Here is a 27,282-nt window from a genome sequence, read left to right on the forward strand (position 1 = left end):
AGCTCCACTTGTACATTAGTCCTAATTATTTTTGTTTCAGCAATGCCTTGGGCACCGCTCCCTTTGTTTCTATGCACTGTACAAACACAAAATAATAGACAGTTCCTACTTTGCAGCTCTTCCAGACCGAATGAACAAGAGAGATGCAGGGCAAAGGGAAGGAGGGTGTAACATAAGCAGAGTGAGTAATGAGAAGATCATGCTAGTGCCACAATTTAAAAACAAAATTAGGAGTGGAGTTGAGAGGGGATTAGCTAAATGAAAAAACAAGGGAAGGGAGAGATGATATTTGAAATCAGGGGGAAGTGTAGAGTGAGGCTGAGCTGAGAACGTGAGGAAGAAGATTGGAGCAAAGAGCCAATTGGCACAAGGCTGAGAATGTCCAGTCGTGTAGAATGTCCACTGGTGCCTTCTGCATCTATCAGTCTATACTTAAATCCCTCCTGCAGCTCCTATGCCAGCTTCAGTCTCAGTATAGTATCTTTCTCATGGTGTGACTGAGACAGCTGCGGAATTGAATAATAAATAGCATGCGGGGTGATGGAGACTCAGTCAAGAAAGGAGAACGGTTTTCAGATGCCATTTGAGAAGAGCAATGATAGACGGATACTAGCTGGCAGAAGTTGTGGAGGAGAACACGTTCACACTAGAAGTGGTAGAGGGCAGAGGCTAAGCTGGTGCTAGACAAGGGGAGGGCACCACGAAGAAGGAGGTGGGATGGTGCAAGTCTAGAGAAGGTTCCAAAAATGAATGGAGAACCAATGGAGGTTTCTGAGGAGGAGTTCCATGTTCAGTGCTTCTCTGTCCCTCGGGGAAGGTGAGCTGCTTCTCTCTGCACATATGGAGGTGTGGCCTCTGGCAAGCCATTGGATTGTAATAGTCAGAAGGGATCTGAAGACACAGAGGAAGATTTTATTTATTTATTTATTTAAATATTTTTACCCCGCCTTTCAATTTAAAATATTCAAGGCGGCTTACAAGAACAAACAAACAAAAAAACCCAAATATATATATACAAATTTAAAAGATGAGATCTCGGAGTGACATAACCAGCTAAAAACATATAGAGAGGAGGAACACACATACAGACTCAAACATTAATAAAACATGAGTAAAAAGGGTGGCTTTGGCCTGATGCCGAAACAAGGCTAGCATTGGCGCCATGCGAATATCCCGAGGAAGAGAATTCCACAGCCTGGGAGCAAAAGCTGAGAATGCCCTGTTCCACATAGATGTTAATCTTATCTCCACAAGTGGGAGAACACAAAGCAAAGCCTCCCCAGCTGACTTCAATCCCCGGGCAGGTGCATATGGGAGAAAACGGTCCTTCAGATACCCTGGACTCAACTCATTTAAGGCTTTATAGGTCATAACTAAAACCTTAAACTGTGCCCAGAAACATACCGGAAGCCAGTGCAGCTGCCAAAGCTCTGGCATAATGTGCTCTGTATAACTAGTGTTAGTTAAAACTCGAGCAGCCGCATTCTGGACCAGTTGAAGTTTCCGAAGGCTCTTTAGAGGCAGCCCCACATAAAGTGCATTACAGTAATCCAGTCAGGATGTAACAAGAGCATGGATCACTGTGGCCAAGTCATGCTTGTTCAGTAAGGGTCACAGCTGGCAGATCAAATGGAGTTGCCCAAAGGCACTCCTGGCCACTGAAGAAATCCTAAAATAGCCTTACTATAAAAGAGTACCAAGGTAAATGGAAAACAAAACAAATTACATGCTGTTGAGGATGAGGTGGCTATTCCTTATGATTTCTAAGAGATGCCCTCCATCTCGTATTAGATCAAGGGTTCCCAAGCTAGTTCAGTGTAGGTCACTTCTGAAGTACTGCTGTCTCTTGTGGGGGGAAGCCTCCTTCCCCCCCCCCCCTTTTTTTTTACAATGGCAATAGAGCCCTTTGGCAACTACAGCAACTGCTTATGCATGGGAAAATATTGGAAAGTTTTTCTGAATGTTTAAATGTCTTTGTGATCAGCATTTTATCCTTTATGGAAAAAATAACCAGATAGGTTGCTGTTGCCCTTTATTTCAAGTCCCCTCACATCTATTTCTTTCTCTCCTTTGGAAACAAGGAGGAGAGCGACTACTGCTTTGTGGACTACCATTATTTCACAGATCGGTGTTCCTCATCTGTTAGACCTGTATCTGAATCAAATTTGTAAACCCCTGTGAGTAAAGACTCTCTCTCTCTCAGGCCCACCGACAAAGGGCGGGAGTCATCTCTGTAAGACAGTCAGTTGTGACTGTCCTTGAATGATGACATCAGACACATTTAATTGTATGTATTCTGAATATTAGGCAAAATCCTAAAGATTCTGTTACGGTATCTCTTTGACAGAATTAGGAAGGATGTCTTAAGGACAACTTCCCCGAGAGTTATCTAATAACTCGGCTCATCCGCAAGGGATGGTATATAAGGTAGTGACTCTCAAATCCGTATCTGATCACCGGGAGTGCCAATCTTAGATTTATATGGCGCACAAATGAAAACCGGAGACTTGGATTTAACTGGAAACCACAAGACTATATTATTAAAAACAAACAAATTTAACAAACAGTACCTTAAATGAACAGATGAGGGGGCAGTCCCCTTTTTACACTAAATGGACCAGGAGAGGAAGTCCCTCCAGGCCCCTATACCTACACAGAGTCTACGACGATAGACGGTTGATGCAGTGCTAGCGACCTGCGACCTTCGGGCTAGTTGAAAGCCTTCAGGGAGGACAGCTAGGCGTCCCTCGTCGGCTGATCTCAACGCTAGGCGACCTACAATCCGCTGGCTATTTAAAGCCGTGGGAGAGGAACAGCCCAGGAGATCCCTTGAAGCACGGATGGAGGACAAAGACGGTAGGTTCACCTTCCGCGAAGCCCTCTGGTCCTCACTGTTCTCTGCGCTTTGGTGCAGCCGGATCAGATGATGGAAGCTAGACTCCTTCCTATCTATCCTAACTAAATCTAAAAATAAAATCCCTATCTAAACCCTGACGTGCCTGACAAACAGACACGACGACGGCCGACATGCGTGGACCGACGCAGCCTGATGTAGAAACTCGATGACTGGAGCTATCCTAACTAAACACTACCTAACTAAATACCTGACCTAATCAGAGTAGGTTTGACCTTCCGTCAGCCTATCCCTGTAAAAGACTAAATTAGACTAAATTGAGGGAGCATGACTTTCTGTCAGTCCCTTCTAAGAGAGAAACTCTGTATAAGACCTCACTCATCCAACCTAGGACAAGAGTATCTAGAACTTTATACTCTCTCTCTCTCAGACCTATATCTGACGACCCGATGCTGTCTGACCCAAGGATAAGCCTAGGGGCCAGCAGCAACTGCTACGTAGCAAAGCCCTTTTATACTCAACACTCATGAATATGCATGAGGGTTTGAGATTTAAAATGATTGGTCGGTGAAATGCTCTTATTGCCTGGTTCAAATTGATTGGCTCCTGAAAGATGCGTGTTATAAGCTGATTGGCTGGCACAACAGCTAATGAATATTCATAGTTTATTCAAATCTCGCCAGGTAACTCCATTGCTGTTTTCAAATCTAACAGTTACCTGTGGACGTGACAGAATGTATATTTCAAATAGAAGTCTAAAGAAAGTTCTAAGGTTTCAAAATGGAGTTTCAGACTCCATTTTGAGATATTGCAGAACTCCATTATAATGTTTTTTACATAGTAAAGAGTATATTAATTCACACAACACCAGTTCCATACACTGTACAAATATTCACAAGAAGAATTTACATTAGATAGCTTACATTTGCATTTAATCACTTGATTTTACTTAAACATAGTCACTTCTGCCTTACAATTCCATGCCAATACTTGGAGCAACACATCCTTCTCTCTTGCACGCAGTGTTTAGTTTATTTGTTTCTTTAAAATTATGGTTATATCAATAAAAGTGTGGCCACCCCTTATGCACTGAGGAACTTACATCCCCTGAAATAAATGGACATCTTGTGCCCATCTCCCCCCCCCCCCCCTTTTAAAACACCCTGTATTTGAAGTCACTTTAGTGGCTGGGCCTTTTAAACCTCTCCCCCCTCAGTTCTCTCTGATATTCATTACAACCAGATTCACGTCATGAGCATGAGTGTTCCGTGGTCTAAACATTAAAAAAAAAAAAACTATGGGCAATAATCCCTGGTGCTAGGGAGATGAGGGCTACGGTCACAGAATTTGTGGTGAATGTTGGTAGCTTTGCTTAAATTCTCTCCAAGCAAAGTCATGCAGGCCAGCTGCAGTTACTGGACCAAACTGAATTCCTGGTGTAAGTGATCGACTATCATTGCACTAATATCGGGGATGACTTTACCCTGTAATGTTCAGATAGCAGGTTACAAAGAATGTCTGATATTGTATTTAGAAATACCTATTTGACTCGGCTTTCCCAGAACTTGATGAACCACAGTGACTATTTGTTTCTGTTCTGCAGCTAATAGCTACAGTAAAGGCTCATCAATATGCTACAGTGGCCCTTTCGGTGTAAATGCTACCTTCACTGACAGGAGGGCTATTCCTGCTGGTGTAGGTAATCCATTTCCCTATGAGGCAGCTGTTATGTCAATGGAAAAATTCTTCCATCGACCTAGCACCGCCTGCACCGGGACTTGGGTTACATTAAATATGCCTCTCTAGGGTGTGGATTTTCACCCTCCTGAGCAACATAGATATGCTGACCTCATTTTCTCAGGTAGACCACGTTGAAGTGTTCTTTGTACTTAGTCCCTTGCGCCCTCCCCTCCCCCCAGTGTTTGGCTCATAATTGCATTTCAAAGCCATGGTACTTTCCATGCTGACCAGTGCAAAATAAATAACTAAATATATAACATTCTTCTGAAACATTTTAGAAACTAATTCTCTGGGTTTATGAACAACTGAATGTTATAACTGCAGATAATTAATCTCTCCCCAAAAGTCTTCTGGCACTTAGAGAAGCTTCCTTTTTTAAAATCATGAGTGGTGTGGAGAGGGCTGATAAAGAAAAGTTATTTATTAGTTCCCATAATAGAAGAACTAGAGGACACCAAATGAAATTAATGGGTAGCAGGTTTAAAACTAATAAAAGGAAGTTCTTCTTCACACAGCGTGTTGTCAACCTGTGGAACTCCTTGCCAGAGGAGGCTGTGAAGGCTAGGACTATAATAGAGTTTAAAGAGAAGCTGGATAAATTCATGGAGGTTAGGTCCATAAAAGGCTATTAGCCAGGGGATAAAATGGTGTCCTTGGCCTCTGTTTCAGAGGCTGGAGAGGGATGGCAGGAGACAAATCGCTTGATCATTGTCTTCGGTCCACCCTCTCTGGGGCACCTGGTGCTGGCCACTGTCGGTAGACAGGATACTGGGCTAGATGGACCTTTGGTCTGACCCAGTACAGCCGTTCTTATGTTCTTATGTTCTTAAAAAATGAGGAATAGTGCAGCTCTGTCATGTGAAATGTGACTAAGGGCAGAAGTTTCTCTGTAAGGGTATGCATGCAGACCCTTTAGAAATACTATCACTGCTTGCTATCATGTAGACATTGAGGTTGTGTCTAGACTGCAGGCTTCTTTCAGAAGAACCTTTTTTTGGAAGAGATCTTCTGTAAAACTTCTTCCAAAAGAGCATGCACACACACACACAGGCACATCGAAAAAGCGATCTGCTTTTTTGAAAGATAGCATCCACACTGAATGGATGCTATCTCACATTTCAGCTGTGATTACTATGGACAGAGTGGCCACCAGAGCACCTGTGCTTTTTCCTCTTTCCTCTTCTTTCAAAAGAACTCCCTCTTCCCCATCCACATACACCTCTTTCCAAAAGAGCTTCTTCCTCGTAGAAAGAGGATTACCAATACTGGAACAACCCCTCTGTTCTTTTGATTTACTTTCAGAAGAATGCAATTGCAGTGTGGACTCAGGTTTTGTCAGAAAAATGGCCGTTTTTCCAACACAACTCTCTAGTATAGACATACCTGGAGAGAAGAACCTCTTTCTTCACTATAGTAAAATCTTCCTCTCCAAGGGCAGTAGCTGGGTCAATTTTTCCATTGACTGAGCAATGTCTCCACTAGGGCTCAGGTTGGCGTAATTCCATCCACACGGGCATGACACTTTTCACAGCCTCGAATGATATGGTTATGCACATTTATCTTAGGTGCAGTATGTGTCTCTATTCTAAATCCTGTGTCAGTCAGAAGGTGACAGGCGTGGAGGCAATCTAGAACCTGCAAGAGACCTCATTGTAGCTAGAGAACAAGAACATGGCCTTCCTTAAAATTAAAACTCCAGATAGATGGGAGGAGCAGAAGCTGAAAATTATACAGGAATTGCCTCTGAGCAAGATTTATTGATAAAAATTATTGTAATATTTTTCATCAAACTTATTTATGGTATGGTCTTTTTATGTACTACTCGAGTCTTCATTTCTAAGTGCAATGTGTATTATGTTATTAATAATGTAATATTTTGAGTGGAAGAATGCCAGCCACAAGTATTTAAGAACATGCAATGGGCTATGCTGTCTTCCTTTCTGTACTGTACACTGCAATTTTTTCCACTTACTTTCCGCACCCTATACAAAGTAGTGACTGGTTAAGAATTTGCATTTCAAACCCCTCATGTTTTACTTACTCTAGCAGTTCCCAAAATGTAGTCTGCAGTTGCAGACCATTTGCCAGTGGCTGATAGTTAGATCTGGCTCTCACTCTTCTTGTTGCATTAGTTAAATGACAGGAAAAGAAACAATAAAAAGTCAAGGTTTTCCCTCCTGCTACTTCTCAATGTAAGTGATGGGCTGTCGTTGCTGAAGTGTGTTCATGCAGTGGAGAATGGGAGAGGAGTAGGTGCATGCCATCCTAACCTGAGGGAGAGACCACTCCTGTGTCTCTAAGGGTACATCAACATTGCATGCTTATTTTGAAATAAGCTATTCCAGAAGAATACTCTGAAATAGCTTATTTTGAAATAGCATATCTACAGGGAAGCCTCAAAATTAGTCCAAGGCAGGCTAATGTGCACATGCTACCTCAATTTAAAGCCCCAGGAGGCACTGGGGAGTAATTAGTTTAAATGGCCCTGAGGAGCAGCTATTTCAAAACCGCAGCAGTGGAGCGTCCACACTACTGCCATTCTGAAATAGCTATTTCAGCATAGGCGGAATTCCTCATGGAATGAGGTTCACAGAAGTCAGAATAAGCCGTCCACCGTTTTGAAATTATAGACACTTGTGTTGTTATTTTGGAATAACAGCTCTTATTCCAAAATAACACTGCTGTGTAGATGCACTCTAAATAAGCAGTTTCTATCCTCTTGGAAGACACCTAATATGTTTCTCGAGGACTGAAATTCTGCTGAACACAAAGTCTATTGAAAATGTAGTGTTGATATTATTGGTCATCAGAAAATGCCAGTGTATACTTCAGGAAGTCAGATGTTCTAAAATGTGTAATTCAAAAAGGGACAAGTTGTTTTCAAAGACATGAGTGAGAATAATGGGATTGTTTACAGATCAGAATCTGCAGTAGGAAGTTGTGTAGAAATATCAAGGCGGGGGGGGGGGAGTACTAAGTAAGTGTAAAAGGAAGTTAATGGATTACACTATAAATGTGCCCTTCCTTAGTGGGTCTGTCTAATGTTGTACTGATGAAGTCTGCAATTTCCAGGAATCCACTGAAGTTGGATTATAATCAACTTTTCACTGAAGCATTTAACTTAATCATCTCAAGATTAACACATTCCTCCTCTCTTTTTTTTTCAGACTGAATATAAGCTTTGCAATGGGTCTGATAAAGAGTGTGTATCTCCCACAGCCAAATTTACTAAGAAGGAGACATTGAAGGTATGTACAAAACAATAAGGGTGGTTTTGCTGTGGTGTCAACAAGCTATTTCCTTTCAGAAACTATTGATGGCTTAAAAAAAAAACCACTATTGTAAAGTACTTCTCCTTTTACTTCTCCTGATGGGCCTGCTGCATGGCAGCTGCTCAAAGGCCCTGCCAATCCATCAGCCTCTGCCCCCAACGCTGGGAGGAATGTTCCCCCCCTCCCAATTCCCTCTCCCCCCCTCCCCCCGCTTTCACAAATAATGTGAAGACCACACGCCACCACCACTTGAGGGATGTTTTGTTCTCCGACATCCAGGAGACTGAGGAGGCAGCGGAACCACCCCTCTAGATGCCCAAAGCCTGCCATGGAAGCGTCCCTTGCTTTGCTCCAGGTGTCCTGTGTAGGGCTTCATTAGCCAGGGAAGTAGAGAGTAGGCTACGTCCCCCACAATACAGACTGGCACGTCCATGCCCCCTGACCCTGATGACATGGTCGGGAGAAAAAGGTGCCGGCGTGCAGCTTCTGGAAGAGGCTGGAGTTGCAGAAGATGTGGGCGTTGTGCACCTTCCCTGAGCACCTGATGTCGGTGAACTGGCCATAGTGGTCCATGAAGGCCTGCAGGATCATCGAAAAGGACCCCTTGCGGTTCATGTATTTGGCTGCCTGGTGGTCGGGGGCCCGGATGGGAATGTAGGTGCCATCAATAGCCCCCTTGCCCCAATCAGGAAGGCACATGGTGGCAAAGGCGGTGCTGATGGGATCCATGTCACCCAGGTTGATGATCCTGCACAGTAGGATGGTCTGCACCACTTGTAGGAGGAGACAGACAAATGGAGAATCACAGGGGTGCAAGGGCCCTTGAGAGGTCCCTGAGCCAACCCCCACCTTCCACACACCAGGAGCAACTTCCTACTTACTCCATCAGGGCTTTGTGAAGGCGGGACTGAAAAACCTCCCAGGGAGGGGGCTTCCACCATCACCATGCCCCTTCCCTTAGGAAACCCCATGCCAGCAGTGCTCCCCTCTCCTGAGACAATAGCCTGAGAGTATGACATCTGCATGGGCATGGCCCCAACGGTTGATCTCCCCGTGCCAAGCTGATTCCCAACAGATCAGTAGCTGTCCAGTGTGGGGAGCTTCCAGATGGCAATGGCAACCCACTTCTGGAGGGGAGTGGCAGGTTGCATAGAATCATAGGACTGGAAGGGACCTCACGAGGTCATCGAGTCCAGCCCCCCGCCCTCAAGGCAGGACCAAGCTCCGTCTACACCATCCCTGACAGATGTCTATCTAACCTGTTCTTAAATATCTCCAGAGAGGGAGATTCCACCACCTCCCTTGGCAATTTATTCCAATATTTGACCACCCTGACAGTTAGGAATTTTTTCCTAATGTCCAATCTAAACCTCCCTTGCTGCACTTTAAGCCCATTACTCCTTGTCCTGTCCTCAGAAACCAAGAGGAACAAATTTTCTCCTTCCTCCTTGTGACACCCTTTTAGATATTTGAAAATCGCTATCATGTCCCCCCTTAATCTTCTCTTTTCCAAACTAAACAAGCCCAGTTCATGAAGCCTGGCTTCATAGGTCATGTTCTCTAGACCTTTAATCATTCTTGTCGCTCTTCTCTGTACCCTTTCCAATTTCTCCACATCTTTCTTGAAATGTGGCGCCCAGAACTGGACACAGTACTCCAGCTGAGGCCTAACTAGCGCAGAGTAGAGCGGCAGAATGACTTCACGAGTTTTGCTTACAACACACCTGTTGATACAACCTAGAATCATAGTTGCTTTTTTTGCAACAGCATCACACTGTTGACTCATATTCAACTTGTGGTCCACTATGACCCCTAGATCCCTTTCTGCCATGCTCCTTCCTAGACAGTCGCTTCCCATCTTGTATGTATGGAACTGATTGTTCCTTCCTAAGTGGAGCACTTTGCATTTCTCTTTATTAAACTTCATCCTGTTTACCTCTGACCATTTCTCTAATTTGCTAAGGTCATTTTGAATTATGTCCCTATCCTCCAAAGAAGTCGCAACCCCACCCAGTTTGGTATCATCTGCAAACTTAATAAGTGTACTCTCTATCCCAATATCTACATCATTGATGAAGATATTAAACAGTATGGGTCCCAAAACAGACCCTTGCGGAACTCCACTTGTTATCCCTTTCCAGCAGGATTTAGCACCGTTAACAACAACTCTCTGACTACGGTTATCCAGCCAATTATGCACCCACCTTATCGTGGCCCTATCTAAGTTATATTTGCCTAGTTTATCAATAAGAATATCATGCGAGACCGTATCAAATGCCTTACTAAAGTCTAGGTATATGACATCCACCGCTTCTCCCTTATCCACAAGGCTCGTTATCCTATCAAAGAAAGCTATCCGATTAGTTTGGCATGACTTGTTCTTCACAAACCCATGCTGGCTATTCCCTATCACTTGATTACCTTCCAAGTGTTTGCATATGATTTCCTTAATTACCTGCTCCATTATCTTCCCTGGGACAGACGTTAAACTGACCGGTCTGTGGTTTCCTGGGTTGTTCTTATTCCCCTTTTTATAGATGGGCACAATATTTGCCCTTTTCCAGTCTTCTGGAATCTCCCCTGTCTGCCATGATTTTTCAAAGATCATAGCTAAAGGCTCAGATACCTCCTCTATCAGCTCCTTGAGTATCCTGGGATGCATTTCATCAGGACCTGGTGACTTGCTGACATCTAACTTTTCTAAGTGATTTTTAACTTGTTCTTTGTGTATCCTATCTTCTAAACTTACCCTCTCTCTGCTTGCATTCACTACGTTAGGCACACCTCCAGACTTCTCAGTGAAGACCGAAACAAAGAAGTCATTGAGCATCTCCGCCATTTCCAAGTTTCCTGTTACTGCTTCTTCCTCCTCACTAAGCAGTGGGCCTACCCTGTCCTTGGTCTTCCTCTTGCTTCTAATGTATTTATAAAAGGTCTTCTTGTTTCCCTTTAGGCCTGTAGCTAGTTTGATCTCATTTTGTGCCTTTGCCTTTCTAATCTTGCCCCTGCATTCCCGTGTTGCTTGCCTATATTCATCCTTTGTTATTTGTCCTAGTTTCCATTTTTTATAGGACTCCTTTTTTATTTTGAGATCATGCAAGATCTCCTTGTTAAGCCAAGCTGGTCTTTTGCCATATTTTCTATCTTTCCTACACAGCGGAATTGTTTGCTTTTGGGCCCTTAACAACGTCCTTTTGAAATACTTCCAACTCTCCTCAGTTGTTTTTCCCTTCATTCTTGCTTCCCATGGGACCTTACCTACAAGTTCTCTGAGCTTATCAAAATCTGCCTTCCTGAAATCCATTACCTCATTTGTGCTGGTCTCCCTTTTACCTTTCCTTAAGATCATGAACTCTATTGTTTCATGATCACTGTCCCCCATACTATCTTCCACTTTCAAGTTCTCAACTAGTTCCTCCCTATTTGTTAAAATCAAATCCAGAACAGCTTCTCCTCTGGTAGCTTTTTCAACCTTCTGAAACAGAAAGTTGTCTCCAATGCAGTCCAGAAACTTATTGGATAGCCTGTGCCCCGCTGTGTTAGTTTCCCAACGTATGTCTGAATAGTTGAAGTCCCCCATCACCACCAAATCTTGGGCTTTGGATAGTATTGTTAATTGTTTAAAAAAGGCCTCATCCACCTCTTCCACCTGGCTAGGTGGCCTGTAGTAGACTCCTAGCATGACATCACCCTCATTTTTTACCCCTTTTAGCTTAACCCAGAGACTCTCTACACAGCTATCTCCTACGTTCATCTCCACTTCAGTCCAAGTGTGTACATTTTTAATATACAAGGCAACCCCTCCTCCCTTTTTTTCCTGTCTGTCCTTCCTGAGCAAGCCGTACCCTTCCATACCAACATTCCAATCATGCGTCCCATCCCACCAGGTTTCTGTAATACCAATGATGTCATAGTTGTATTTATTTGTTAGGAATTCCAGTGCTTCCTGCTTATTACCCATACTTCTCGCATTTGTATATAGGCATCTAAGATACTGATTTGATCTTGCCTCCCTGTTGTGCCCTGACTCTCCTTTCTCCTTGCCATTATAGTCCGTAGTTCCCCCCATTTCCAACCCATCTCCCAGTCCCGCACATTCAGCACTTACCTGTGGGCTTTGCTCACCTGTCCCCGTTGAACCTAGTTTAAAGCTCTCCTCACAAGGTTAGCCAGTCTGTGTCCAAACAAGGCCTTCCCGCTCCTGGAAAGGTGAACTCCATCTCTGCCAAGCAGTCCTTCCTGGAAGAGCACCCCGTGGTCAAGGAAGCACGTGGGTCTTCCGTCTTGTGAGGGCAGGGGCGAGCCACTCACACAGTTCCAGAAAGGTGTCCTTCCACATGCGGAAATTCTGGAGCCACTGCTGGTCATCCCACAGTTCCAGGATGATCCTGTCCCACCAATTGGAGCTGGAGTCCTTGTGCACTGCTGCTTCTGGCAACATGTGCCAGGGAGGGCATGTGGGGTTGTACTGTGTGAGCAGTGTCTGCAGAGAGAGGAGGAAGTTTCCCCACGGTGAGCCGAAGGTTGTGGTCCTTCAGGGCCTGGAAGGCATCCCGCAGAAAGAGCTGCAGGCAGGGCCGGCTTTAGGAAGTGAGGGGCCCAATTCAAACAATTTTCGATGGGGCCCCCACAGCAATTTTGGTTGGGTGCCAAAAAAACAAACAAACCACACAGCACACACAAATCCCCCGCCAACACACAAACACACCCGGGGCACAGGAAAATCCTGCGCTAAACTCACACCTGTGTGTAATTTTTGGTGGTGCCCCATTAGCCACGCCCCCTGGCTCCCGTTAACCAGGCCTCTGGAGGTAACACGCTCGGGGCAAGATGGACACATGACCAGAAGTAAAAGGTGTCCTGTCACCCCTCTCAAAGGACTTTTCCCACCATCCTCCTACCAACAGGGATTAGTTTGGCCCCCACCAAACCCCCCTCATGCAACTACCCTGCAATTGCATTAACCCGATGTGTGTGACATTAACTTGGGGGCAGAGAGACTGGGGGAAGTGTTCCCTTTAAGGCTATGTCTACACTCGCGGCTTCTTACGTAAGTACAGCCGTTCTTGTGCAAGAACCCACAGAGCAGCCACACTGCCCGCCTGCTCTTGTGTGAGGAAATTTACAGTATGGCGTGGTAAGAGAGGGTGTCTTGCGCAAGAGCTACGCTCTTTTCTAACAGGTATAAGCTCTCTTGTGCAAGAGGGTAATGTGGACACTCGGCAAGGATTTCTTGCGCAAGAAACCCCTATGGCTAAAATGGTCACTGGAACTTTCTTGCACAAGAGAGTGTCCACACTGCCATGGGTGCTCTTGTGCAAAAGCACAGCTCGCCCATGGCAGTGTGGACGTGTTCTTGCGCAAGACTTCTTGCACAAGAACCCTTGCACAAGATGTTCTTTCACAAGAAGCCGCCAGTGTAAACATAGCCTAAGAGTTTCCTCCCATGAGCAGAATGGATTTTGTGTTGTGCACCTGTAATGAGTTCATGTGGCTTGTTTGGATGTGCCACTGTGGCACCGAAGATATTAATAAATATTTTATAAACCTTTACCTTTCCTCTCTGCTGCCATGTCTTCTCCCCTTGCTCCATTAGTTCCCCTGGTGCCTGCTGCCCCCCAACTCCTCACCCTTCTCTGCTGTCCTGACTCCTGCCCTTCTCACCGCCCTCAGCCCTCCTGTGACCTGCCCCCCTCCACCAGCCCTTCTCTCCTCCCTGTGCCCACTCTTCCAGTAGCCCCACTCTGATCATGTGAGCTACCCCTCCTCATCCCCTCTTCCAACACCTCCCTCTACACACCTGCCCTGCCTCTCCCCTCTGGTGCTGGTCCCTCCCCTGCAGGTGTCTGCCCTTCTGTTTCACCCCAGAATCCCCTGGCACCTGCACCTTCCCTTAGCCCTGCACCCTCCTGGTGCCTCCCCGTTCCCTTACTGCCCCTGCCCCCTTTGCCCTCTTTTTCCCTGATGCCCACCCCCTCACCACCCTCTGCTCCCGTTCCCCTCATGCCCCTCTGTGCCCTCACACATCACTTGCTCCACCCCCACCTTTCTCATGCCCACCCCTTCTTCCAAGCTTTCTCCCAGCACCTCCCTTTCCAGCCCCCAATGCCTTTCCCTTCCCCTCCCCTCCCCTCTCCTCGCATCACCCTGTCCCTCCTCCCACTGACACCTCCTCTCCTGCCCTTTTCCTCATTGTCTGCACTTGGCCCCCTGGCATTTGTGTCTCCTCCACCCTGTCTCTTGGTGCCTTCCTCTTTCTTCCCCCTCCCAGCTCCGCACAAGCCCCTTCCTGTTCCCCCTCCCCCTCCGCACAAGCCTCTTCCTCTCTCCCATCTCCTGTCCCTCCCTCCCCCCTTCCCCCTAGTTTTCCCCTCCCCTTCCCTCCCTTCTGCCTTCCACTTTGCGAGGCCGGAGTCTGTGCTCGGGCCCTGGGCTCTGAACCCGGATCTAGGCCATGTGACACAATGTGCCTCCGAGGAGTTTTAAAGTCCTGGGTCATGATGTCACGTCACGCCCAGGTGTCCTCCCCACTCACCTGCAAACCCTGCGCATGGTGGCAGCAGTGCACGCCGGTGAGGGGGAGCCGCACTGAGAGCTACGCACAGCAGGGACGCTCTGGGGCCGAGGGGAATGCTCTGGGGGTGGGATGGGAGGAAGCGCGGGGGCGGGGGGGTAGGGGAGGTCCAGGGCCCACTCCAGTAGAGCTTGGGGAAAGACCCAGCTCCACATATTGCTGGAGCAGGGCCCCGGCTCTGAATATTAACTCGCCGCCCATGGTGCCTGGCACACTTCCAGGTTCAGGGTGTGGGGCCCCTTTAGGCGCAGGGCCCGTTCAGGGGAATCTGGTGAATCGGCCTAAGGCCGGCCCTGGCTGCAGGAGGTGCAGCACAACCTGAAGGAGCCGTTGACTGGGCAGGTCTGGCTCCATGTCTAGAGAGCTGAGGTGTCTGCAAGGGCAACCAGAGCAGGCAGAGAAAAGGCTTTGCTGTCCCTCAATGAGGTAGGCAAAGGAGAAGAGCCTGAGACACGGCTGTTATGGGGAATCCTTTTAAACTTGAGCCTCAGGCAGCAGCTCCAGGAAGTAATTGCTGTCCTGATGCCCTGCCTGAAGTGCTTCCAGGTGGCCTTAAATGCAATTCAGCTTCCAATGAGTGTGGATGCTCTATTTCAAAATAGCTCAGCGCTATTTCAATGGGCATTTGCTGTGTAGGCACGCTATTTCAATAAGCTACTTCGGAGTATTTCTTCTGGAATAGCTTATTCCAAAATTAACAGTGCAGTATAGACGTGCCCAGTGTGTGCTCTAATGTCATGCAGTTAGCTGTCATCACCGTCTCATAGCAATAGCTCAGCTGCTGCTTTGGGATAAGGAAGGCAGTTCACAAAACTGGTCTTGCATAAGAAGTTGATGTTGTTGTCTGTAGTAGCTGAAGGGCTCTTTTTGTGCCTTTGGGAAATATCTTTGTTCTCTACATTCACATATCATGGAAAAGGTTACAGATGTTTAGCTGCCACAGGCAGTTTTGCCCACATGGTAGAGCCAGCCCCTCTGGCATAACCTGTGAGATCCACACAAGGAAAGTAACCTTTAATATTGACATGGATATGACACCACTATTTGCTTGCCACTGCCCAGGCGTGTCGTACCCCATATGCCTGACATGTTGATTGAAAGCAAGTGGCCGTGTTTATATTTGGTGTGATTCAAAAGGTTTCAAATTGTATACACAAGGGATGGCTTTCCAGGAGATTTAGTCTAGGTGAAAATATGATTACACGCTTCAGTTCCAATCTGCTTTCGCACAGCTTTTCACGGGGATTCCTTAATGTGCTTCCATTGCTCTGCAGTCAGAGAGATGGCCGATTTGTGTAACCTTTGTAAATGACAGAGCTAAGCTCAATGAGAAAAATCTTAAATGAAGTAAAACTCCTGTAGAATTTTACTGTCAGTGAAGATACTTGATATCCTGGCTGCTGTCTTATGTTCTCTTGTACTTTTGTTACTAGAACATACAATTCTGTTACTTCCTCTGTCTCCCCTCCTTCCCCGCCCGCAGGAACTCATGTGAAGGCTCCTAAGTTTCATGAGGGTCTATCTGCACAATAAATTGCTTTTCTAAGTACATTATGCAGGGAGTTTCTTTCCTTCTCCAAGTACAATATGCTGTAAATGACATGGTTTACCGCTGCAGTTTTTTTCCATTCTGAAACAGGTACAAAAGAAGAATTACAGACAGGAAAAGAAAAGAGCCACCAAGCAACTCTTCAGCGCTCTAAAGGATCCCAGTGTGGTGATTATGGCAGACTGGTTGAAGGTATTTAATGCAAAACATCACTTATAAGGCTGTAGGGATAAATAAATGGATTAGAAAATCCTGTAGCATTTTGACGTTTTATGTAGTAGTACCAGTAGCATCATCCTTCAAGTGAGTGGACAAGACTTTCTCACTTTCACTCAATCAGCCCCCCTGAAACTGGAACAAAGACATTTCAGATCCTGTTTCAAGTAATTGCTTCACTTAGTTCTGTCCTGGATTGAAGGTTAAAAAGTAATCACATCTTCTCTGGCAGTTCTTTCAATCCAGGAGGGGTATTTTGTTGGTTTCCAAACAGGCACAGAACTGTAATGCAGTGGAAAAAGAAAATCAAATGTTCATTTTTCCCATGTGCAGATAGGAATCACATTGAACCAAGGTAGGGAGAAGAGAATACATGTAATAATGACCCTGTTATTTTGTTACTAATTTTGATAGTTTTCTTTAAATAATTATAAGAAACATACAAGAAATAAAAATAGAATGCCAAACATATGTCTATTTGGGTACCTCATGAATTAAAAATCATGATCTTTTTAAGAACACCGCCAAATTTTCAAGACCACGTAGTGACTCTGTGGCCAAAAAAGTTTGGGAAACTCTGGTAAAGACAATAATACTATTTCAGTAAACTTTCATCACAAATGTTAATACTTCCTTTTGATCTTGAATTAAGGCTGTAATAATAAACAAGAATTGTTTGTTCACATCACAAGACCTTAGCAAACACCTACCATTTTCGTGCTGTAATCATACCTGTTTGCATTTTTAAAGTTCTGCTCTAATCTGTCCCCCTAACAAGTCTTTAGAGGTCGGCTCTGGGACACACAGCCTATGAGCTGGCTAACCCTTTCTGGCAACGAGCCACACTTTAATCAGAGGTTTAATATGTCAATCGGAAAACATCAATGCGTTGGCTTCAGAATTTTCCTCTTGGTAATCTTTCCTGATTCTCAGCTTTGTTGATATTCCTGTAAAAGAGGGGTTGTTGTATCCAAGGTGGATGCCTGCTGTGGGGGTGTGTGGCTGTGTTTTTCCTGACTCATTGCACGAGTTTCAGGACAAGAAGTCCATCAATCACACTCTGGCCAGCTTTAATATCCTGGCTGGATATTGTGGCCTCTCTGTGCTTGGTGGCTAATGTAAGAATAGTGTTGCCAGATACTTAAATATATATATATATATATTGAATATGGTGGGAAAACATTGGTGGTGGGGGGGAGGAGGGGACCAAAGATGTTGAGCCCCCCCACCAGACACAGCAGGGGGGAATGTCCAAAGGGGCCTTCCGTCCAAGAAGAACAGAAAATACCAGACATTTTACATGTCCAAACGCCTGGAAACCTTATGTAAAAAAGAGCCTTAACTGTGTGTTCATTTTTACCCTCCCTGCCTTAATTTTGGGAGTGGGGTTGTTTTGTTTTATTTGTTTTGTTTTTTTGGTCACAATATAGAAGACTTCCCTTGTTCGGTACACCACTGATTCCTGTAATTCCCACTAGTGTGTCTGCGTGTTCCATTTTTTGAACCTTCTGACTACTACAGTTCCCTAGGTGGTGCTTTGCCAAAAGGCTGGGAGACAGTGTTTTGTTTGGCCTTCTTGTCCCTGTGATGATGATGTGAGCTTCCTGCTCTTTCTCTCTCTCCCTCCACGGAAAACTGTAGTTTATGGTCAGCTGCCCTTTCTGTGATGTACCCCCAATTTCAGACACTTATAAAACGAAGTTGTTGTTTCTTAAATTATGGATTTTGAGAGGATTTATATATATTCATTGCAAATGTGAACACCGGTGGTTGTGATCAGTAGTGGATTCTAGGTGCCTTGGAAACAGCACAGCCTACTGGAGAACGAAAATAATGGTCTCTTTGTACAACAGAGGTATTTTAGGTGCAAAAAAGCTCATCATGAACTTTTTTTTAAACTTGAAGATGTTTTTAAAAATAAAAAAAAAACACTTCAGCTTAGCCACAAGCAGTTTATCACGTATTTTTGCAACACTAGCAAAAGGGCTGCACACTGAGATTTAACCCACATGTGTTGGTTGGCAAGAAAAACTAAGTGTCACCTTACTGGGACATTCCTGCCCTCAAAACTACTAAATCTAATTTGTTGACCTGCAGTGTATGCTATCAGCTTTAATGTATTGCCTACAAGAGAGAACTTGCACTGCTCATGACTGAAGAGTAAACCAGGTACTTTAAAAATGAGGTTATTTGATAAACCTTTTAATTATGGTTTCCCACAGTGGACTATTATGATTTCTAAGGCCACTTAGCCCAGATATTAAATTTTAAATACTGTCTTAATTGAAATGTCCCCCAGGGTTGCCACCAAATCATTTTCATTTGGTCAGCATCCCCCAAAAATGTGTCTGTGTGTAATAAAAGGGAGCTGTGAATTCTCAAAGTAGTAAGGGCTAGATGGTAATATTTTGACTCATGTGGAATAGCTTCTTCCACGAATACATCTGCTGAAGTTGATGAGACCTTGAAAGGTGCACGGTGGTCGACAGTATAAAGAAATCAAAATCTGTCTTTGAGAGAGAGGCATGTGCTAAAAATGTTGCACTGGATTAAAATATTTTATTTAAGGCGTAACGCACGCATCCCCACACACTGTCTGCTTCTTTCCCTCCCAGATCCGTGGGACTCTGAAAAGCTGGACCAAGCTGTGGTGTGTTCTAAAACCAGGAGTGCTGCTGATTTATAAAACACCAAAGATCGGACAGTGGGTGGGCACCATCCTGCTCCATTCCTGCGAGCTGATTGAAAGACCCTCCAAAAAGGATGGCTTCTGCTTTAAACTCTTCCATCCCTTGGATCAGTCCATCTGGGCTGTAAAGGTAACAACTGTGCTGAGCTTAACAACCCCACCCCAAATGCCTGGAGACAGAGAGGGAAGTGCTCAGGGGAAGGGCAGTAGGTTTCTGAGGCTGTAAGGGGCGGCCTTGTCACATCCTGGTAAAACAGATTAAAGGCTTTCAGACAAATTACAGACTCCATTCAATTTGATTTTAATAGGAGAGCAAAGGAGTTTGAAGCCAGTGAGGTGAGGTATAGACGAGCAATGCATAGCACATAGGTCCATACCTGACAGATGAATATCTGAATATGTGGGAAAGTTCCTTGACAGTCCGATGCATTAGACTATGGAAAATGTCGGAGGGCTACTTACAGCTTCTGAAACGAGACCAAGCAAAGTGCTATACAGTGCAAAACAAGGGAGAGTGTGCCCTGGCAAAGCAGGGTGGAATGAATGATCCGGTTTATCTCCTCAACCACAGACCACAAGAGTTGAAAAAGAAGTCTGGTCTTATGGTTATGTCATTGGATTGGGCCTTAGGAGATCTGTGTTTAAACCCTGGGGCTTCCACAAATGTTTTTTGTGTGACCTTAATCTTTCTCTGCCTCAGTTGCCTACCTGTAAAATGGGGTTGATATGCGCTTTCGCTCACCCTTAGTCTGTTTTATCTGTTTGAAAGAATAAGCTCTTTGGGTCTGTGTACAGTGTACAACAGGGGTCTTGATCTCACTTGGGGTTTCCTAGGTGCCACTATGATACCAGGCATGGAGTCCATCCATCTGACAAATACAGATCCTGCCGTTCATATTTTTAAACTAGTAGCTGAGAGCCTGTGCTGTCACACGGGTATAATTCATAAAGTCATGAGGAGGCTGAGAGCCACAAATGGCTGAGAACTTAAACTGGATGGTAACAGAAGAACAACAACGGTGATAACTGAACCTGCTGATACTCTAAACAAAGAGAGTTCTCAGCCATGTTCATTGCTGTTCCTATCACTTCATATTGACTTGGCAGATACCTTGTATTGGGAGACGTGTGTGCACAGCGAATGAGGGATACATGATATGTTGAGGGGCCCTGTGTGTTGATTTGTTTCAAAGGGGGTTTGTGTGGGGAGGTTTGTTTTTTATGGGATGTCAATTGGACCAAGTAATCCACCATCTGTTTGGTTCCTTTCATATAACCAGTGAAACTGTCACATGGAAAATCAGCTGTAGTATAAGGGTGGTAATTGGTTGAGTTACATATGATATCACAGTGATCTAGAACTCTTGAATTAGCATAGATGCATGTCTTGCCATACCTGTTTCCTTAAGTCTAACTCGCTGAACTTCTACATACTGGACAATAGCAGACTGCAAAACTCTATGATGATCTGGTCTGGGGATATTCTGAACAAAAAAAGCTCTCAACCATGGTTAAAGCTGTTTCTATCACTTCTTGCTGACTGTGCAGATGTCATAGGCATCAGAGTGATACACAGAGTGGCATTTGTGGAATCTCACAATATTCATAACTCACCCAAAATGTTAAAGAAGTATTTATTTCTCTAAGGATGGCTGAAACAGCATTTGCCATTTGCTGTGATTTAAGGAGAATATCCCTGCTGTCTCTGGATGGGATCTGAGAGTAACATTTGTCTGATGCCCTGAAGAATAAGCACTTCACTACTCTGGACTCTATTCTGGTCCACTATTAAAATAGCATGGGTGCAGTGTTATTACAGAGATAAATTCCCTAAGAAATATTACCAGCCTAAACAAGGCATTGTTGATTTTGGTGTTCCTGCAAGGAAGCTGGCATAGCAGAGATGCCTGGAAGGGTTCATGTGCCAAGACTGATGGCATTCATTACTCTGGCACCAAAGGGTCTGGCAAAGATCAGATCACAGATGTAGGAGGCTACATCTCATATTAAATTATGCCAAAGGCTGTGCTTCGTGGGTTGTCCCTTTCAAGTCAATGGAACTACTTCATTTGTAAAATAAAGTTCTACTAAAATTGGGTATATGAATGCAGCTAGTATATGAATGCAGCTACAAATTAAGTGAACCTCCACAATCAAGAGTAAGAGGTACTGTTCTCTTATGATAGAAATGTAGCCGTGTTAGTCTGGTGTAGCTGAAGCAAAATGCAGGACTATGTAGCACTTTAAAGACTAACAAGATGGTTTATTAGATTATGAGCTTTCATGGGCCAGACCCACTTCCTCAGATCAAATAGTGGAAGAAAATAGTCACAACCATATATACCAAAGGATACAATTTAAAAAAACTGAACACATATGAAAAGGACATCAAATTTCAGAACAGGAGGAGGATGCGGGGGGGGGGAGGGTAAGGTAAATGTCTGTGAGCTAATGGTATTAGAGGTGATAATTGGGGAAGCTATCTTTGTAATGGGTAAGATAGTTAGGGTCTTTGTTGAGACCCACGCGTAGAGTGTCGAATTTAAGCATGAATGACAATTCAGAGGATTCCCTTTCAAGTGCAGATTTAAAAGGTTTCTGAAGCAGGATGCAGGTAATTAAGTCGTTGAGACAGTATCGACACTCTACGCGTGGGTCTCAACAAAGACTCTAGCTATCTTACCCATTACAAAGATAGCTTCCCCAATTATCACCTCTAATACCATTAGCTCACAGACATTTACCTCCCCTCCCAGCACCCGTCTTCTGTTCTGAAATTTGATTTGTCCTTTTCATGTGCGTTCATTTTTTTAATTGTATCCTTTGGTATATATGGTTGTGACTATTTTCTTCCACTATTTGATCTGAGGAAGTGGGTCTGGCCCACGAAAGCTCATCATCTAATAAACCATCTTGTTAGTCTTTAAAGTGCTACATGGTCCTGTATTTTGTTCTCTTATAAGGTTTTTAGCCTAGCCCCAGTCTGTGTCCTTAGGCTTTTCTGTGTCCTTTAAGGTCCCAAAGGTGTATGAGGATTTATCATTCAGCTACCACTTGGTTTTTGTTCAGCCTTCAAGTTTCTGTTGGTTCAATTCATATCCTGACCCCCAGAAAACAGTCATCATTTGCTGCCCAGCACTATAACAATTCCTTGTGAGCAGAACGAGATCAACTGAATTCGTGTGAAAAGTGCAGTTGGGATGAGCAATTAGAAAGTGTAGCTTGAACCTCTGGAATCCGGGACCCCTTGTTCCAGCAACATCCGTGGTCCTGCTGGACCACGGATGTTCCAGGACCAGAGCATCCCGGTGGAGGGCTGGCGACTGGGATCCCCACTGCTGGGCTGCCTGGCATGCCACAACCGGGCAGCCAGGCACAACCCAGTGGGGCTGGCTTGTGGGGCCAGGAGCCCAGCACACAGGGAGCTGGGCTGCCCAGCATAGCTTAGAAGCAGCTGAGGGGACTGGCAGGGCAGTGAGGCTGGTGACAAGGGGGAACTGATCAGGAGGCTGGCAGCTGGTCCAGGGCTGGGAGGAGCCGGTAGCAGGGGAGCCAGATAGGACCTCCCCTAGTCCAGCAAAATCCCTCCTCCAGGACTGGTCAGGTCCCGAGGGTGCCGGACCAGGGAGTTCCAACCTGTAGTAAGGTTTTGAACTTGGGAGCATCCTGTGGTGTCAGAATGCTTCTTCCTTCAGTAGAACTGACCCAAAAGAAAGGAGCCAATATAAAATACATATATAAAAAGAAAAGGATTTTCCTGAGCACTATTCTGGAAAACAAGACAATAATGAGATATTTGGATTAGGGTTAACTAGTAAACCTCACCCAGCCCCGCACGACCCACTGCTTTGGCCAGCTACTATCCGTAGTGGGCCCAGCCTGCCCTCCACTGTAACCGGCCCCTCCTCACAGGTTACAGGCTGGCTCCCTGGGCGCCGGCTGCAGAGCCCTCAGCGAAGCCTCCCTGGGACAGAGCCGGCAGGAGTTAGTGGCTCCGCTCTCAGAAAGGCTTTGCTATGGGCTCTGCAATAGAAAGCTTAAAAAAGCGTTATACTGCAGAGCCTGCACTATGTCACGGCTCAGATTTTAGTGGTTACCTGGTTACCTTTTTAAAGGCACTTTTGCATCCCTAATTTGGGTTTTTAAATCCAAGTAGTTCACCTAAATATCTTGAGCTGAATACTTGGGAAGCTGCATTTGAACAGTGTGTTAGGAACCCCTCAGGTTGGATTGTGGTGTGTGACAGCCACTTTGGGCCACAAGATGAACACCAAAAGAACAGTAAAAGGGCTCCTCTAATGAACTGCTTGATGTCAAAGGAGCTGTATCCGCTCTGACAGCTGTCAAATGCTGAAGCTGCCAGAAATACTGTTTTGTTTCATGTCACTTCACTGCATACTTTTAAGGCAACCAGTGGAGCATTTACGAGTGTAAACGGTACACTTGTCTAATGGCACAAAAAGCCCGCTTCTCATGCATTATAGATGTGTTCTTTGTTTCAGCACAGGTTCAAATTATTACTTCGAATGCTAGACCAGCATGTGGCCAAGAATTCCCACAGCCTCTTAAAACAAGACAACCGATCCTGAAACATGGGGCTTGTCTAGATGAGAATTTGTTATTGGGTTTTAATGCTAATTAATTGATTGGCAGTTAACACAATTGTAAATGCTAGTCCAGATGTTCCACAAACGTTTGTTCAGACACAAACATTTGTGGTTTAGTGCAGGGCTTAGCCATAAGCCCTAGAACAAATGTTTATGGAGCTGTCTAGACTAGCATTTACACGCGTGTTGGTCAATTCCGTTTAATATACAATCATTTAATTTAAACACAGAATCTCACACTCTCAGATGCCTGTCAATTGATTACTAGTGTATTCATGGTGAAAGACCACTGAATTTAATACCCTCAGTAATACTGTCAAGGCATGTAACCCCAGAGCATCAGCTAATTAGCGTTTACCTCCTGTCAATAAAAATGACTAGCTTACACATTGTTAATTAGAATTGTTTGCCTAGATAGAGAGTTTGCTTAATTTTGCATGGGTCACCAGGCTTGTGAGCCTAAATAGTTTCTCTAAAGTTAGCAGCTTTTTGTTTAGGAGGTGATCACTCTTGCTTCATAATGAAAACCGATTGGGCATTTTTATGTCATGCTTTTGAATGGTGCTAAATTAACAGCATTACATTCTCTATCAACATGCAGTGGCAGAGACCTTCTGCCACATTATTCTGGCAATATCGTGAAACCCCTTTATAATGGGAATGTAGTTTAGGTCCATGCCTGTGCAGGCTTATTGCAGAGAACCTGTTAAAGCCAGTGCGGTGATGATTTTGGGGTTGTGTGCACAGGGCAGTGTATAACTGTCAGATGATTAGGCTTATGGTGATGTATTGGATCATCCTCTTGTGATGTATTGGATCATCATTTGTTATCTTAACTAGATGAACAACACAGTGTAGGAATATTTATTTCAATTACTCTGACACCGATATATGGCATTAAATAATACAATGTAAGTGCTGGTGAACTAGAAATAACAAATATACCTGTATTTTTTGAATGCACCCTGCCCCACCTTTGATTTTTTTATTTTTTTTATAATAATTGTAGTGATAAGTATGTATCACTTCCTTTGGGGAAGCTCTTTTTACAATCTGCTAATGTAATTTAGATCATACTGTTGAGGAACACTTTTCTAATATCTAACCCAAACTGCTTTGCTCCTTTTCATCCATGTGCATGATTCTTGTCTGGAGTATTTTTAATGCCTGTCTGTGATAAAAGCAAAATTAAAATCTACACACTAAATGGCTGTAGCTTCCACATATGCATCGAGTCACTGCTTTTTTAGTGTTTCATGATTCTTCCAAAATTTAGAGTCTCACTTCACTCTCCAATATGGCAACGTAAATCCAACCCTTTTTTTAGAACCACAAACATATCCTTTTCAGATGGTGCACTTTAGAATGCTGAAAATGAGAGCGACCTAAAGACTTCCCTGTATTAGTGTGTATTACTGTAGCTAGAGGCTGCAGCTGAAATTGGGGCCCATTGTGCTAAGCATTGTATATTAATGGCAAGAGACCATCATTGCCCTGATGTGTTTACAGCCTAAATAGGCAAGACAGAAAAAGGGTGGGAGAAGAGATCATTATCCCTGATTTACAGATAGGATGTTTCACTTACTCTGTAGGATTGTTGGTGGGGGTGGGATGTAAAAATGGCCTCGGTGTGCAATCATGATCCTTCATGTGTGACTACTAAATCTGACTCTGATTGATAGACAGTTATTTGGTCACTTTAATACTTTTCCACTTGCATAAAGGCCCCTTGATGCCATCTGCTCTCCTTTTTAATGTTAATACAATGGACCAGCATCATCTTTTCGTGGGCTTCCCCTTAGAAGACAGATTTCAGTCTGTGCGTTGAAAATCCATGCTCTGGTGCTATCAACAATTCTCCAGTCTCATTCCGCTGAAAGCTCCTGGAAGGAAAAGTGCCACAAGGAATGCTGCCTGGTTGCATTAATGTCAATAGTAATGTCTCGAGCTGCTGTGCTGCGGCTCATTGATCAAATTCCCAGCTTCGCCAGTCCTGCAGATCAAACCTCCATGCAGATGCTTTTGGTTTCTAAATCTCAAGCCCCTCATGAAAGGAATGTTTACCTTGGCTCTTCCTGCTTTGTTGAGTGATAGGGATCTGGCAGTGGAAGACAGTAACTGAAGCCTTTGCAGAGCCTGGAAATCCCAGGGATTAGAAGCTGGGTCAGAGAATGCAAGTAAACTACTGGGCATGATGTCAAATCCGTGTCCCTGTAAGCATGTCTCTCCTGCTCAGACAACTTCCTCTTCCCATTCTCTACTCCCATTGAGAGTAGTAGGTAATGATGGAGAATTCTAGTATGAGTTTGGAGCTTCGTGGGGGGCGGGGAGTCCCCTTAACTCACTGGAAAAGCCAAAACCCCTGACCACTGCACAGAATGTAATTTTGGGAATAAAAATTGGTGCACGGGGAACTCAGAAAACTGTTTGTAGTAGAGGAGGGCTATGAAGCCTTACATCAGGTAGGAGATGCTTGCACAGATGGAAAAAGCTACCTTGCATCCATGTGCTAAAATATATTTCAAATGCTGTGTTCATTGTTTTCTAGCATTTAGAAGTACACATTTGAATGGGGCCTTGGAGAGAGCTGCTTTAGGCCAACTGCAAGATGGAATAAATACGTGCAGAAGTCAGTGATGTTTCTGACTACACAATGACTAATTTATTTGTCATCCTTTCTACTCAAAGGGAATTCTGCTTATGTTGTTTCTTTGCTACATGATTTATCCTGCAGTGCATTGATGGGGCAGGGAGAAAACCGAGAACAAAGGGTGTCACTTTGGAAACAGAAAACCAGGAGGAGGGAGGCTCCCACTTTTCCATAGCCAGGTTGTGCCCTGCTGCACATAGAAGTAGGCTTGGGGTAGCTATCCCCTTGTTCACCTGTGTGTCAGTCAGGCATCATTGTTGCCCTTGAATGTAGTGAGGGAGTTGCCGATGAGCGAATGCCATGGTCCCTGGCTGTGGGTAGCAGCGAATATACTCGTCCCTTTGAATCAGGGGACCCTGAGAAAGCGTCTGCTTTTCATGCACCTTCCCAAGGAAGGTCAGTGCTGGTCGGTGTCTGCCCCCCGCTGCAAACTGTGAATTTATGGCAATGTAATAAGCCTCCTCCTCTGTGTCCTTATTGTCTGCTTAGAACCCTAGGGTAGGTGTTTCTAGCCAGAGATGTATGGCAAAGGGAAAGAGGTTTCACTACAGAACACTTAGGCTGTGTCCAGACTCCATGCCTCCGTCGACGGAGGCATGTAGATTAGCCAGCTCGGAAGAGGGAAATGAAGCCGCGATTAAAATAATCGCGGCTTCATTTAAATTTAAATGGCTGCCCCGATCTGCCGATCAGCTGTTTGTCGGCAGATCGGGAGAGTCTGGACGCGATGCCCCGACAAAGAAGCCTTTCTTCATCGACACAGGTAAACCTGGTTTCACGAGGCTTACCTGTGTCGATGAAGAAAGGCTTCTTTGTCGGGGCATCGCGTCCAGACTCTCCCGATCTGCCGACAAACAGCTGATCGGCAGATCGGGGCAGCCATTTAAATTTAAATGAAGCCGCGATTATTTTAATCGCGGCTTCATTTCCCTCTTCCGAGCTGGCTAATCTACATGCCTCCGTCGACGGAGGCATGGAGTCTGGACACAGCCTTAGTTACAGTGAAGCCTGCAGTACCGTTCCTAGCTCACCTTCCAAAGCATCATCTCTCCCCCTCCCTGCAATTGTGGCCTTTCAGAAAAGCTGCCACTGAAATGCCCCAGGATTTATCGCTCTGTATGAGCCACACGA

The 27,282-nt window shown here is 44.8% G+C and overlaps 1 protein-coding gene across 1 annotated transcript in view; it reads left to right on the forward strand.

Moving 5' to 3' along the window:
* Positions 1-27,282, forward strand: part of OSBPL5 (oxysterol binding protein like 5) — a 246,834-nt gene that overhangs the window by 163,571 nt on the left and 55,981 nt on the right. Inside the window, exons 4-6 of the mRNA XM_075928129.2 lie at positions 7,762-7,842; positions 16,080-16,181; positions 18,821-19,024. Coding sequence (XP_075784244.1) covers positions 7,762-7,842; positions 16,080-16,181; positions 18,821-19,024 — 387 coding nt within the window. The remainder of the gene's footprint in view (positions 1-7,761; positions 7,843-16,079; positions 16,182-18,820; positions 19,025-27,282) is intronic.

Source organism: Pelodiscus sinensis, chromosome 5, assembly GCF_052426305.1.
Source record: "Pelodiscus sinensis isolate ZL-2025 chromosome 5, ASM5242630v1, whole genome shotgun sequence".
NCBI classification, from domain to species: Eukaryota; Metazoa; Chordata; order Testudines; family Trionychidae; genus Pelodiscus; species Pelodiscus sinensis.